This window comes from Cheilinus undulatus, linkage group 2 (assembly GCF_018320785.1).
Source record: "Cheilinus undulatus linkage group 2, ASM1832078v1, whole genome shotgun sequence".
Classification (NCBI taxonomy): Eukaryota; Metazoa; Chordata; class Actinopteri; order Labriformes; family Labridae; genus Cheilinus; species Cheilinus undulatus.
Window position 1 is genome coordinate 34,284,457 of NC_054866.1, and position 15,927 is coordinate 34,300,383.

General features: G+C 39.9%; 1 protein-coding gene across 1 annotated transcript in view; it reads right to left on the reverse strand.

Annotated features, from left to right (window-relative positions):
* Positions 1 to 342: 342 nt before the first annotated feature.
* The window catches only part of arhgap32a (Rho GTPase activating protein 32a), a 55,995-nt gene continuing 40,410 nt past the window's right edge, over positions 343 to 15,927 (reverse strand). The window contains exons 11-22 of the mRNA XM_041810479.1: positions 15,285 to 15,366; positions 15,006 to 15,155; positions 11,768 to 11,870; positions 8,949 to 9,093; positions 8,506 to 8,588; positions 6,411 to 6,518; positions 6,115 to 6,260; positions 5,816 to 6,029; positions 4,788 to 4,936; positions 4,536 to 4,610; positions 3,776 to 4,441; positions 343 to 3,599 (exon numbers count right to left, since the gene is read on the reverse strand). Coding sequence (XP_041666413.1) covers positions 1,336 to 3,599; positions 3,776 to 4,441; positions 4,536 to 4,610; positions 4,788 to 4,936; positions 5,816 to 6,029; positions 6,115 to 6,260; positions 6,411 to 6,518; positions 8,506 to 8,588; positions 8,949 to 9,093; positions 11,768 to 11,870; positions 15,006 to 15,155; positions 15,285 to 15,366 — 4,185 coding nt within the window. The 3' untranslated portion in view covers positions 343 to 1,335. The remainder of the gene's footprint in view (positions 3,600 to 3,775; positions 4,442 to 4,535; positions 4,611 to 4,787; positions 4,937 to 5,815; positions 6,030 to 6,114; positions 6,261 to 6,410; positions 6,519 to 8,505; positions 8,589 to 8,948; positions 9,094 to 11,767; positions 11,871 to 15,005; positions 15,156 to 15,284; positions 15,367 to 15,927) is intronic.

Below are 15,927 nucleotides of genomic sequence, written 5' to 3' on the forward strand. Positions count from 1 at the left end.
TCCTTATCTTGACAATGTTATAGCCAGATACTTTTCCTCCAGAGGACATGAATCCATACATTTATTTTTTGGAAAAAAATTAATAGTTATTATGGGAAAACTATGCTGATTTTAAGTGATTTATTGCCTTGCTGCTGAAATGTGCCTCACAAATCCCCTTGCCTTTCTCTTCCTTGAAGGAGTACAATGACACTTATGGATATGTCTTCTTTAAGGGGCTTTAGTAATCGAGGTTGTAGATAGCAGAAATCTCCCAATATCAAAGCCATCAAAAAATAAAGTATAGCCATGACTCAAGAGTTCAACAAACTTTAATCAATGATATAATATAGCTTTATTTTTTAGGACTCATACTAAAATAATGCATTTAAACATGTCTTAACAGAATATCCTCATCTACATGTTTGGATTTGAAATAGCATCTTTAATGAATAAAACAACATCATATTTTATTTAAAACAACACGTTGTTAAAAGTTCCCTAAAAGAGGAAGAAAATTTCATTTAGTGACAAAACCACAATGCCATACAAAATACACTTTACCGAATAAGCTCATTTGCATGTACTGTATAACTAGCATATTTAGCCACAGTAGCTTTGACCTTAGATGAAATCATAGCACTCATTGTTATTTTAAGATTGCATTACACAATGTGTGATAAAGAAAAAGTGAAAAGTTAGAAACATGATTTTTTTTTTCATTTTACCCCCCAAAGTGCTAATTTAGTATTCAACAATGATTCAAAGCAAGCTGTTTTTTTACACAAAAAATATACTGTATATCAAGAGGCTTCATGTACACCACATTAAGTTAATGTGTTTCATACAGTTATCCTCAAAAGTGCTTGTTGAAGTCTGAGCAGACTACAATAGAAAACAAAATTTACAGTACATTGGCCACATGTCAGCTGTGTGTCGTTTATACAAATATAATACATTTGAAATGAAAGTTAATTTATACACATTCCTACACTGAACTCATTATTAGAACCAAATACTTAAGTTTTTGTTTCATGTTGTTTACACATTAAATAAAATATATAAGCCATCAAATTTCTCAAACATGCCTCTTGCGTGTTACTTTCAAATCACTACATTTAAGACAGTTTCTGCATATGATTCACATTTTTCCTTTGAACTTCCTCAAGAAATTGCAACTATGAAACTACCGGTGATGGCGACAGTATGATTCCCAGCAGCAGGCTCACTTCACACTTTTTAGCAGCTCCTGAATGTTAAAACAAACACTTGAACACAACAGTCTGTTGGTCTGGAGGATAAAGTGCTGTTCTCCTTTGGCCCCGATGTAGAATCAGACAGAATTAGTGGTCAGAATCACTCATAGACCCCAGCCTCTGATCTGAGTGCAGCTTGATAAAAAGCCTCATGACCCAGAGCCTTGGACAGCAGTCTTTGCCCACGGGGAGACATGCAGCCTGGGCCAGGAAGATATCCAGCCATGGCTTTACCAGATCTTGTGGTTTTAGGTCTTGGTGCTGCGTAATAACCCTCCATGTGGTCATATTGTGTGGGTCTGACTTTAGTGCTCTGAGTCCTTCTGGTGGGCTGAGCAGAGAAGGATCCCAGATGTTCAGGATCCAGAGGGGATTTGGCATGATGATGATAGTAGTGTCGATGTTCCCTGGTGCTCTGCGACCTCCCCGGTCTCCTTAGGATGCTGGGTTTCACAAGACCAGTGTAGCTGTTTACAGCATTGGATAACATTGGTCGATTTTGGTCGTGACCTCGTATTTGACTTCTGTCATTGTGCTCGACGTTCTTGAGGTTGGTACAGCCTCTTTCTGGAAGCGAGGGGACTTTTCGAAGAGGTGGCTGATGGGAGGATCTATCTTGGATGCGACTCTGTCGGGACTTTCCAGGATCAGCACTTGACCGGTGACTATACTGCTGCCTGGTGACCTCAAGATCCTCTTGGTGGGATCTCGGGGAAGGTGGGGATGTATCAACAACATTGTCATCTTCAGCCCTGTTGGCGGAGAGGAGGCAGGCGTTTCCAGGGTCTGACTTGCTTCGTGTGTGCATTATATTTCTGCTTCTCATATCAGTGGGTGATTCAGGGCTGTCAAGAGGTGACACAACGGGACACGTATTTTTATGTCTGGATTTACTCTCCTGCTTGACTGGTTGGTATATTACTCGCTCAAACACTTCTGCATCTCTGGCCTCATAAACCACAGTGTCCCTGCTTTCTATGTAAAGCTCCCTGTTCGCAGGAGGAACTCGTTGTGGAGAGTAGTTATAGTAATCTGGCTGTCCACTTTCCCTTGAGGAACGAATGGTATAGGACTGACTGTGTTGGATACCACGTTGCCTGCTAGGCTCTACGTAATAGTGGCTGACATCTACTTGGTTCATATCAGAGTAAGGGCTGTAGCAATAGTCGGACCGTGGGTTCTCAAAGTGTGGCCTGACAGGATGGATGCCGGTCTGAATTAGCCTCTGGTAGGGCACCTCCTGGTGTGCTGTCTGCTCGACATAAAACATGGTGTCAGGGGGCAGCACTTCTGTCTCGGCCAGCTCGTAGTGACTAACATGAGGGGCATGAAAGGATCGAGCCCTCCGGATGGCTGGGTGCCTCACTATTCTATCTTCTGATCTCTGCCATTGGCCTTGTTGCCTCGGGGAGCCCCTCATAGGCTGCTCCCCTCTATAGTGACGTCTGTACTGGGGTGACAGAGGGTGTCGTAGCCCTAAACTGCTATAGCGTCCTTCAGAAGACTGCCTGTACAAACTCTTTGGCCCCACGAGATGATGTGGCAGCGCACTAGGCCGAGGGCAGTGATGTGCAGGCATTCGTCCACTTTGATAGGACTGACGGGGATGATGCTGAGGATGATGACTGTAGAAATCCTCAACAAGGCCCAGAGGCCTGTGGTCCTCTGTGCTATAGTGATGAGAGGAGGAAGGCTGTAAAGGACGTGGAAGGACCTCCTCAACTGAGGCAGGCATGGAGGTCTCTGCCAGAATAGCGCGGAAGTTAAACACATTGACAGAGTCGGTGTTCACATATATGGGAGAGGTTGACGGACTCTCAGCGGAGCAGACGGGTTGAGTTGGTGTTGAAACGCCAACACTATGATAGGTGGGTTCTGCTTGTGTAATGTCTCTGAAGTCTTTTTCCTCTCTGCGGTTTCTCCTCTCTGTACTACCTTCATCCAAGCTCCCTGACCCCAGTGGACTTACGTTTGGGGTGAAATTGCACATGCTCTCCTGTCCGTCAGCAACATGTAAAGGCTCCGGGTCAAGGTGCGCAGGAAGGAAATGGACTGGATGAGGGCAGCAAGGGCTCTCCATGGGGCCATGCACTGATGTTTGCCAGTGGGAAGCAGATGGGGCATGAGGGCCATAGTACTCCTGGGGATACAGATTAAGATCCAGAACTGAAGGCCTGGGTGGTCGCTCCTCGGCGTAGGCAGCTTCCTGTCTCTGGAGAGGGCGTGATGAGACAGTTCTTCTCTGGGAACCACTGCTGGCTTTATGGGCAGATTCAGCCAGAGCCAAGGCCAGCTTGCGGGCAGCACTCGTCAAGGGGGGGTGAGGAGGGAGAACAGATACTGAACTCATAAGTCTATCTGTTCCTGGGGAGGGATAAGACAAACAACGCTACAGTATGACAGGACAAACAAAGCTATGGTAAGACATGATGGGGAAAGACACAAAAGCTTTCATAAGAAACTACAGAGTGCATTGTTATTTAGTATATTCTAACTATATGTAGCCAATGTGTATGGTAAGAAAGAGGTGTGGTACTGACCTGGATCAGGCAGGTTCTGTGCAGAATCGGTCAGGCCTGATGCCTGGCTCGCTGTGCTGAGTGGGCTGCAGTGTGGGAAAGGTGCTCTCAGCTCTTTTCCATCAGCCAGTGGAGCTTCATGCTTGTCCAAAGGAGGGGAAGAGGAAGGAAGAGGTGGAGGACTGACAGATGCATTCTGCACATCTGCTTGCGTTTTTAGAGATTTCTTCCTGAGTTTAGGAGAAAGCTGTTTCGAGGTCACCTTCTTCCCACTTTTACCAAGAACAGGGCTAATATCTGGAGACTGGGAACAGCTAATGTTGTTGTTAGGGGAGGAGATGGGCTCTGATTCACTAGAGAACCCTGCACTCTTCCTCCATTTAGTTCCATCTTTGTTGGATTGCGGCCCAGGTGTCCCTGAGGGCGGACTGAACTGAAAAGACATAGGGTCAAAGTCCAAACTAAAAATGCCTGCAGCAGGTGGACAAAGATCCAGATCGTCTTCTTGGTGTGGAGGTGAAATACATGCAGTGCTGCGGACATGATCGGCACCATAATAACTCTCATTCAACGAGTAGGTTTTGGGTTCATCTTTGCTTCTAGGTTTGCTTAGGTCATCTTTACAGGTGGCTGAGTGGGCCTCACTGGTCGAACGAGGTCTACGCCGGCGGTAGTTAGGAGGTTCCCCTGGAATGGAAATAAAAAAATGCATATAATTTACAAATTACTGATAAGCAATCCTTTTTCAGGTTGCAACTTGTAGATTATAATGAACAATTACCTTCCACATTGTGCAAAGAGGTGAGAGACTCCTCACTTTTGGTAGAGCGTAATGTGCCGCTATCTCCTCGTCCCCCTGCAAATGTTTCCATAGCAAATTACTTTTCTCAACATAATGAATCATTACCCACAAGAACACACAGCACATCCAGTTTAAACAAACTGTTCAGGACTATTAAAAAGTCCAGAAACAAGCTTTCAGAGGTGCAAGTGAGGAAGTTTTCTGACTGTGTAACAGCAGCAGTGATCTGACCTGGCAGTGCAATGCTCTTTATCTCGTTGGGCTCACTGGGGTGTCGCTTCAGCTTACGTTTGGATACAGACTGGGACTTGCCCAGGTGGAAAAAGGAGCGCCAGTTCCCCACAGGAGACTTCTTAGCTTTAACAGGAGGCCTCTTGGTGCTACAATGCAGAAACAAATCATCTTTAGCATTTTTAGGTCTGGTTAAATGTTAAGTTAAGGCATTTTCAGGGTGCTATGTAAAACATTTATGTGACTATGTAACATTCATTAAAATCACATTACTCCAGGTTTAATATAAAATGTTCTACATGTTCTTTTTAAAGATTATTTTTGGGGCTTTTTAGCCTTTATTTAAATGAGCTCCTTGCAAATGGAACACATTCAACTCAGGTGTAATGTCATTTCCAGCTCTGACATCCAACATCCCCAGCAGAAGTCCCTGAATGATGAATCGGCACAACATTTTGGGATTCTATAGAAAATCTGTACATATTTATGTTTTTTTAATGGCACCATTTTCAAAACAGTCGGTATCAAGGACAACTGGAGCAACGGTGTGGCATGCAAACTGAGACAGAGACAGACATGCTGCCAATTATAGTGGTAAGATAGGATAGCTGGAGAGAGACAGGAAATGTGGGGAGAGGCAGTTGGGAGAGGATATGCACCAAACAGTGCCGAGACCAGGAACTGATCCCACCACCAGTGCGTAAAGGACTGCAGCCTCTGTATGCCTGTTCCACCAAATGTGCCAAGCCAGCACCCAAAATTTTGATTTTTCCCCCAATTTTCAAAGCTAAATGAATTAAAAAGCCAGTAATCCTCTTGTATGACATAGTTGTAGTCCCTGAATGTTTGGTTTGACTAGGTTCCTAAATAAATAATATCTAAAGATCTATCGTCAGCCTTTCAACTTATTTTATCAGCACTAAAAAACATGGCAAAACAACTGAGTAACTCAAATCTAGATAATGTTTCCTCATTAGGCAGATGTTAATGTAAAACTACAGATGAGGAGGACTGATAAATAAAACTACCTCTCCATGGGGAGCTCGATGACTGTGTGGAACTTGCCAAGCAGAGCTCCGGGTCCCTCCCCAACCTCAATGTAGTCACTGTGGGTCAGGCATGGCGTGGTGGCTGGGGAGCTGAGGTGTGCCTGAGTGCGGGCCTGCGCCTCCTCCAGAGACAGTAACTTTGTGGATGGGGAGCAGACCAGCAGGGACTTAGGTCGGGATAAAGTGTTGTTTCCTAAAAATTGGACATTTATAGTATATTAGTGAAGTGTTTAATTTCAGAAAAGATGCAATGTGTGCTTCATTCCGCTTTGAGCTACCTGTGCTTTCCCGTATGATGGCATTGAGTTTGGGACTGAAGAGAGCCTCAGTGTTGTTCAGGATGAACTCCACCACCACTGACTGGATCCGTACCTCCATAAATGCCGCTGTGCCGCTAAAACAGGCCGACTCGATCTGTCTGGACCTGAAACACAGTACAGCACAACCTATTTCACAGCTTTGCACTACTGAGACATGCTCCAGTTCACTGTCACAGAAACACGAGACAGCAATATGTTGGCGTTAACGATTGCTATTCTCAGAAGTGTGCATGCAGACCATAATGACAGCTCACCTGAGGAGGTTAGGAGCCCAGACAATGGCTAAGTTTTTAGTGTGCATGTTGGTGATGGAGCTAAAGGTAGCCAAGTGGGAGAGGTGTCTCATGAGGTACTCCAGAGTCCTGAAGGTAAAGAGAGCCAGAAATGTAATATAATGTAATAAAAAATTCAATGTCAAATTTTAAATGTTTCTTTTTAGATGGAGAAAAATGTTATGTTACTCAACATGAGATAACTGGTAAGTCAATTACTGTCAGAAATAAGACTAATTACTAATGAAATTGTTTCTAATATGGATATGAAGAGGCATTTTGCAGCTATTTTTTATGTATCTAAAAGCATTTGATACAGTTGATCCTGGTCTTTTAATCCAGACACTTGATAACATTGGGATTAACTCAAATGCTTGTAACTCATTTTAAATATTTTAACAGATCACAGTGTGTAAGGGCTGGAAACATACAATCAGTTTTTATCCTTAACAAAAGCTGTCCCACAAGTATCTGTTCTGGGCCCTGTTTCATTTACAATCTATATTATAATAATGTTGTTTCTTCCTAAACAGACTGTAATTTTCACCTTTAAACTGACCCCTTTTTTAATTTTGTTTTTTTGTTCTTTTGTATCTCAAATTCATTGTAAATGAGGGAAACCCCAATGATTTCAGAGACTTAAATAAAGGTTAACTGAAATGAAAAGAAATAAGCAATGCCACTTTACATTGGAAAAAAAGTAAAACAATAGCTATAAATGTGCTTTACTGAAGCTGCTTTTTGCTAAGAGATCTGGTACAGTTGGGTTTAGTACAGAAAGCATTTATTTGCATTTACATTACCAAAAGCTCTGAAAGACACCAAATTAGTTGATATGTACTGTCCTACTTTTTGGCATCCTTCTGCTAGGGATCCAAAAGTACCTTTCCAACCTAAAGACAGTTGATTAATTGAAAGAATCATAGCTTTTATGTGTGATAGCTGTAATAATGGACAAACTCAAAACAAAACATGTTCAGCTTCTTTCCCTCATTCTGTCATAGAAATGCTGTGATTTTTCCTTGGAAATTCTTTTGCAAATAAACCCTTTTGGGGTTCTTGTTCGACTACAACACCTTCAAGATGACAATGATATGAGCTTTAGAGATATGTAATTTGCAAATGAGACGGTTCCTAGAGTCGGCGTTTTAATGTGCTGTTTTCTTGATTCAGTTTTAAGGTTGTTTTATTGACATAAAGGGCAAAATGGTATCAAATGAACAGCTGCTTGGGAGCTGAACAGCTGACAGTAACTTATTACATTTATACAAAATAATATACAGTAACTGAGTCCTCATTTGGTCACTTGTACTTTTGTGACAACATTTTGAAATCAGTACTTTTACTTCTAATCAAGTAAGTTTTAACCCAAGTAACTGTATTTTTACTTGAGTAAAAAATTCTTGTACTTTTCCTACCTCTGTTGACGTGAGTGTTGATGTCTTAGGGTTAAACACTTCTGAGTTGATTTTAAGTTTCAAAGTGTAATTTGAATTCTATTATGAGTGAAATGGTCTTCAGTGTTGGAGTTCTTTGGCAGTGCAGATCCACCAGTGTTAGTTCAACACACGAGTCAGTTGATCTAAGCTCTGCCCACTGTAATTTCAAATCTCAGGAGATGTATTGGCCAAGTTCTCCATCATGCCCTTAAGCAGATTGTTTAGATGTGTGTTATGTGTTTTGCTGTGTTTGGGTGTTTCCTGTTGTACACTTACACCTGCAGAAACATGACCAAAAATAAACTTTAAATTAAATACTTCATAATTTTACTTGAGTAGATGTATGGACCAGTACTTTTACTTAAGCAAACTTTAACCATTTTACTTGAGCACTATAGTTGTGTCCGTTTCTACCTGTGAACATACACTATAAGATGTTATCACACTAACATTTTTCATCTATTCAAAGCTGAGTTTCAAATCTAAGTGCTTAATATTCCCTGTGGTTGAGATTAAAGTTGAAAAAAACATCTGTGACAGTTGCCGTTTTGTGCTGCTTTGAAGCTACTCTCCTTTTCTAGAAATCATACAGTCCCTTTTAAGGCCACCAGGGTGCAACAGTGAGCCTTAATCCTGACCTGTAGTGTGGAGGAGGCAGCTGTTGGATGACATTGTGGATTTTGACCAGCCTCTCCTCATCTGTGGCTGCAGACACAGCCTCCTGTGGAGACAGAGGATAAAGAGCACATCACAGACATTGCTGATAATAACAACAGAGGGACTGGCTTTAACAGTCCTGCTCTCTTTTTCTCTTTTATATTCAAAGCAGCCAATGTTTCTGCTCATTTACTTTGCTATTCTGTTTTGGCATGAATATCCCTCGCTGTTCTTCGACCGCTCAGCATATTGCAGTGACCTCATTTTAGCGGCACTTAAAGATGGGCTTAAAATTTTTACATTGTTTCTTCAGTTCTTTATTATCATGGTGGAACCAGAAAATTGTCCTTGGCAGCTTTTCTACTCTTACTTCTTATCCCCAGCATAAGACCCTGCCCAGTTCCCCTGTCACTCGAGTTCTTACTGAGAATCTATCGTAGAGCTGATAGGTGAGCAGAGGGTTCGGCAGCTCTCTGAAGTACAGCTTACAAAGGGAGCCCACTGAGTGTATATCCTGTCTGAAGACGTCCCTGCTCAGGTCTGGGATCTGTTCTGAGTCGAACTCGTGCCTAGAGGGAAACAGAACGAAGAAGGGGATAGAAATGAGTGTGGGAGTCGTTCTTTCCGCCCATCTGTCAGTATGAAATTACAGAAACAAGGACATCTCAACAGCATAAGCTATTTTTTGACCGGGTACCTTTCAATTTCGATGAATCATTATTCTTAATGCTTCTGAAATCTTCTGCCATATCACTTCTAAATGACTTATTGCTTCTTTTATTCCAAAATAAGTGTACTTTTGAATACAAAGGGTATCAGGCTATTATTACAAAAGAAAACTATAATTTCTTAAATATAGTTTTTTTCCCCGAGAAAATTACAGCTCCTTTTATTGTTTTTTTTTTTTTAGATTAGCTTCAATACGCAGTCTGATTTAAGTGTGTGTATAAACATGTAACAAAAAAAGGCCCTTCAATGCCCTTAACAAGTATAAACTGAGGAAATCTTGAGTTAGTCATCACATATTTATCATCGCCTTGTAACACTAAGATGTGATGTGGCAACTGTCAAAGAGTTTCTCATGCAAGAAAATCCCTTTTGATGGGCTGTCAACACCCCATCCTTTTACAAGCCTCCCAATTTATCTGCTAGTGAGTGTTTGTTTCATTAATTCCCCCTTGCGGGTATAATAGATGAAAAAATCATTACGCCTAGTCAAGGCAGCGCAGCTAGAACCAATTTGTATTTGATGGATTTTTAGAAGAAGCAGCTTAAAAAACAAAACATGGAGAGCAACATCTATCATGTTAATGGCAAACCCCACAGTTGCAAATATTTAAAAGTGTTTTATTTCTGTTTATTCGGTGAGCCTGTTTCCTAATTACCCCTTGGTGTGAGAACAGGTCAGCCCATAATGTCATAAAGAAACAGACAACTTTGTAGAGTAGTTACAAACTAAGCTCCCTGTCTCACTAAAGCCAAGGTCAGATTAAACATTTCAAGCATCTGAGACATCTCACAACCTCCTGACAAAAGGCCTATCATGTTTGATTTTTGTCCTTCCCTGTGCCATTTGTCCTGTGAAGAGAGTGAGAAGACCACAAAACGTTCTGCACACGCAGCAGTCACAAATGTAAACAAACCAAATGGCAACTTGAAGGACAAGTGATGTAGTCAGTAGTGTGAAAAGAAGATATGAGACAGAGGAAAGTTTGTTGAGCTCTGACAAAAACATTCCTGCCTCCATGATTTTTCATCAAGAGACTAACATGGCAGACAAAAAAAGAAACAGAAACACTGGCGAGAAAAAATGGATGCACTTCAAACACCCAGTGACTGCTGTTAGCATTACCATCTAGCTAGTGTATCATTCAAAGAAATTGAGAGGGACCTGGATGCAGCCGAGGACCTCCACTTCATACCATAAGTCGGATGAGTGCCACCATATCCTGTCTTCTAATACCAGTAGTCACTTGAACTGAACATCTTTGTTGTTTTCTTCATGCATCGCCACCATATAAATAGAGGAAAGTCTGCCACATAAGGAAATACAAGTAGTCGAAAAATACGTGACTAACAAGCATAGCGATTACATAAGATTAATTCTGATAAATCGATGTAGGATCCAAATTGACCAAATTGATTCATTTTAAAATAAATGTAATGTTATCGCTGTGCTTGTTAAGCTGAAAACTGATGTATTTTTGTCTACTTGTACTTCCTTATGTAATGGACTTGTCTCTTTTAATATTGCGGCAACACACATAAAAAGTAACAAAGACGTTCAGTTCAAGTGACTTCCGGTAGTAGAAGACCAAATATGGCCTCAATTTTCTGACTTCCGGTGTGAAGTTAAGGTCCTCACCTGCATCCAGGTGCTCTTGAAGAAGTCAGCAATTTTAATTGTTTTTATTGAAGAAATCCTATCATAATAGGCCTATTATATGCACTTGTTCTTGTCAAAATATTTCCAATAAACCATCCATTATTACAACACTGTATTAGGGTTGAGGATCATTTGATTTTCAAGAAAAAAAATGTCAAAATGTCAAATCTCAACCAAAACTTATATAATATTATAATTGTCGAAAAACTAACCACAGCCTTGAATTTGATTTCATGTAAATCTTTTACTTTACACTGTTGTCAATTTCTTACATCTAAAAACCTGAAATATTTGAATATCTAAAGTTAAACTGTAAGATATTCAAATATTTGAATATCTGAAGTTAAACTGTAAGATATTTAAACTCAGATATTTCCATATTCCCGGACATTTACAACTTTGTATACTCCAAAAAACTTTCCTGTAAATACATGACTTTTCCCCCAAATTTTAACCTTTTTTTTTTCTAAAAAACTAACAGTTCTTTTATTTTTTAATTTTTTGGGGGGCCCTATCCACCTTATTCCTGGGGCCACTACTGTAAATCTGAATATGGGCGAAACTTGGAAAACTTGGAAACCTTGGAAATACAAGCATTAGTTTTCCCTCCTCAAGAAAAAGGACAAAAAATTGTGATAGTTTGTAGTTTATGTGCAGGACAGAAAACTTTGCCCACCACCAAGAACAGCAATTCTAACCTCACGAAGTACCCACCTGAACAAAAGGCTTGGTGAAACTAGTTGGTAAAGCTGTGAAGTCTATCCTTGATTTACAATTATTTGGACACCTTTTTCTCCAACACAAAATCAAATTGAGTTTGTTTTTATTAAAATAACAACGATATAACAAAAACAAACCTCAGTTTCTGGATGTTAGAGGAGATTCCAGACAGTCTGTATATTCCATCCACGACTCCGTGTTTCTCTATGAACTCAGCACAGCTCTTTACAACCTGTGGGACTATAGGAGAAAGTAAAGTTAATGTTCAGACCAGTTCACCAGGATTGCTTTAATGGGGTTGTCTTGTGTTAAGAGGAAATGTTCTCGTTCTGCAATCAGGGCATGATATGAACTAAAACCTAATTCATCATTTCCCATACTTCTGTCAAACCCAGTTAAGGGATTTAATTCATGTCAAACATCTGCGGTTCCTAAATGAGAGCTAAATAAAGTTAGGGGTCAGAAGGACAGCTTACAAAGAAAACAGATATTTTTCTACAGTTCACCTGCAGTGGACTTTCCTGGATACTCTTCCTCACTATGATCAACATAAATACTGGAGGCAAATATTTTGTTTCTTACCCTGAAACATTTGATCAACTTTATGATGGCTAAAAACATTTGAAATGCTAATGTAATATGATTCTGCACTAAACTACTTATCTCCATTGAAGTAAACAAAGTATTCAAAATTAGTACACTCTAACATCCTACATTAAACATTTTCATACGTGAAAAGCTTTTATTATTATTCTACAATAATAGAAAACAATTTCAGGAGTAATTCTACATTATTATTCTCAATGTACATCAAGGCTCTCATGCTACATATAAATTTACTTAGATGTTATTATTAATTCATTCATTTTTAAATTTGAAATCTAAATTAGAGTAAATTTATCACATCATATTACGCACCACAAAGAATACAACACCATTATGGCCAAATGCTTTGGCCAGGATTTAACAGAAACTATCATCATCATGTTTTTAAAGGTAAAACCAAGGTAATAATAGTTTTGGATTTTTTTATTTGTTTTAATTTTATTTCGTTGTCACCTTTTGTTTCAATTTTCAGTTTAGTTTTATTTGGTTTTTACTGCTGTTTTTTTTTTTATATATATATTTTTTTATTTTTAGGTTCGTTTAGTTTTAGTGTTAGTTTTGGTTTTGTCTGCAATGTGGGGTACCTGTCCAGAGCAAGTCCAGAAAGGTCTCTTCACTTTTTACTTTATTATTCAGTTTGAATGTTTGTATACAACTCAAGACCTAAAATTACCACTGTGTGACATTGTCTTCAAACAAATCAGGCATTTTTACTCCCTCCAGACTTGGGTGTTCATGTCAGTCAGTATGTTAGTGCCAAAGACTAAAACTAAGGAGATTTTGTCCCCGATTCTATTTCATTTTAGTTAGTTTTGTAAGCACATAATACAGTTTTAGTTAGTATTTGTTTTATTTGTAAAGCTTAGTTTTCATTTGGTTTCAGTTAACTAAAATTATGTTTACATTTTAGTTTTAGTTATTTAGTTAGTTTTAGTTAATTATAATAACCTGGGGTAACATTTTTCAAAAAATGTAATTCAGGCCTTAAGTTCACTCTTTTTTTTCTTACATATGACTTAACTTATTGCTACTTTCTGCTCAGTTCATTAGGTACATATGTTCAATAAAAGCTGGTCACACAGTAGATGATTCTCAAGTCTTAAATCATTTTAAAATGTGGGAGACCAGAGACACAAGGACAGTTTCAAACAATTTTTCATTCTATAATCCTCTTAGCGCAGACACTAGACGACAACATGGCCAGAGCATTAGACCACAGACCTGCCAATGACCTCACAGTGAGGATTCCCCACACAAAAGATCTCACAGAATCAAACATCAAGCATCCCTTTAGATGCTAAATCATGCAACACTCACTGATACAGGTGACAGATCAGCTTGAGTCCATGGGGGGAAAGGTAAAGCAGTTCAATTAAGTTTAGATCTTTTGTACTAAAAGACAAGAATGTGCAGATGAAAAATAAACTCTGCCCAGACCAGAAACAACTCTGTCTGTAGCGAAACTCTGCATAAAATATCATACCTACAAATACCAGCAAAGCAGTGACCCAAAGCTAGTGCTTTAAGACTAACAGAGTCCAGGCGAGGCTCAAGATAACTGCATGAGTTGGACACCTATCAAGCAGCTAAGGCTCGATTTTCAACAACACACAGGTAACCAAAAGAGCTGAGATTAATAGGCCTGTGGCCGGTTTGCAGCATACCGTAGAGGAAACACTACCTTTTGTGTCCTTTTCTGTGAGGTGCTGGTTTGGCATGAATCTCACAACTCTGCCATCACATTTTTTGTATTAAAAGCAGGAAAGAGAGATCTTGTGTATGTTTTCCTCATTAGAATAAAGATTTGTGCTAATTGCAGTGTTGTGTAGAATTACAGGAGGCAGCGACTATCTTTTGTTGACTTTATTAAACCAACTTGACTGAACAAAACACAGACATACTCGACTACGCACTAACTTCTAGTGGAGCACACATCCAAAAGTCCCACCTTGTAACATCACTTCTTGTGTTGACATCACTTACGTATCTTTACGCCTTATATTGCATGAGACAGTCCCATTACATTATATTATACTGATGTGGGAATATGTAAATATTAGCATTGTGTTTTTCATTGGCATTAAAGTTATAGGAGATCTCAGATGGCAAAGAGTAATGCAAAAGTAATGTATGTAGCAGTGAAACTAGTTACTTTCAGCTGTGAGTAACTAATGTAACTTATTACTTTTTTAACTAGTAATTTGTCACTCCATGGCACCAACCTACACACTCAGGCATGCAGGCATGGTCAAGATGATGTGCTGGAGTTCAAACTCAGCATCAGAATGAAACAAAAATGTAATTTAATGTACTCTGGGTATAAAAATAACAGATATTAACCAGCCAAGTATCCACAGTAAGTGACAATTGTATTTCAAGTAAACAGTACCTAGATATGGGCGCAGTGGCAGTGCCCCTTTGCAACATTACATTTAGAATATCAGTTTAGTTTCAATAAAAAAACCCTGCATAGACTCACATTAAAAGTTGGATTACACTCAAGTTTTGCCTCAATAGAGACCATATTTTGACACAATTATCTCTGAAGGAGACATCATGCTGTCTAACATGAAACAGTAATTCACACCATAGACTCACTTCACAGCAATGTACCACAAATCCCCCATACAGCAGAACCTTACTAGGTAATCCCATTGTGTGGTTTTTATAATATAAAAAGCAATATTTTAGTGTGAGTTGCCAGCAGGTAGGTGATGGGATGGAGAGGAAATGGGAAAAAAAAAACAAGTCATTGTGGGAGTTATTTACCTTCATGTCCTGAGTTGTGGAGATGTTCCCCAAGGTCGCAGCCAAACACTCTCTCTCTGAGGATTCCCCGCTGCCGCAGCTTCTGCGGTGGCGGTCGAGACTTCATGAAACTCCTCAGGAAGGTTACCAGCTTCCCATGCTTCTTACACACTGATTAAGATGACACACACATACACAAATGCATAACAGACACTTTAAATCAATCCGTCTCACATACCCCAGAGCAAGACTTAAATAAATCATCAAGCAGGAGGAGGACAGACACACGCCGGAGAGTACCTGGCTTTGGCACCGAGCTTTGAACGCTGGGGGGAATCTTGTCATTTATCAGCTCAACACAGTCGCAGGGGAAGAATCCAACCTGCAAGTAGAGAGGAGAGGATGAGTGCAGTAGGGAGGAAAGACGCAGACGGCGATAACACGTCTAAGTTCAAAAGACCAGTGGGGGTGTTCAGGAAGGTTCAGAAATAGGTCAGTGAGCATGAGGGTACATGCTGCCTCAGGCTCTAAATAGATAGTTTGTGAAAAGCATCTTAAGGTGCCTCTTATCTGCAAGGATGAAGAAGCTTCTTTTTTAACTTCTTCTCTTTTACTTTAAAAAAGCTAAGCTCATATCATTTTGATAAAAAATTTAGTTTGTAACCAAAACCTATTTCTTTATTAGTTCAAATTGATTAATATGAAATATAGAAGGATGAAATGTAAAACATCCATCCATTTGGGTCATGGGGGCTGGAGCCAATCTCAGCTGTGACTGGGCATGAGGAAGGGTACATCCTAGAGTGGTCACTAGTCAATCACAGGGCTGAAATAGAGAGACAAACATCCAGGCATGCTCACACTCAAACCTATGGTCAATTTAGAGTCTCCAAATAACTTAAGGAGCATGTCTTTGGTCTGTGGGAGGAAGCCAAAGTCCCAG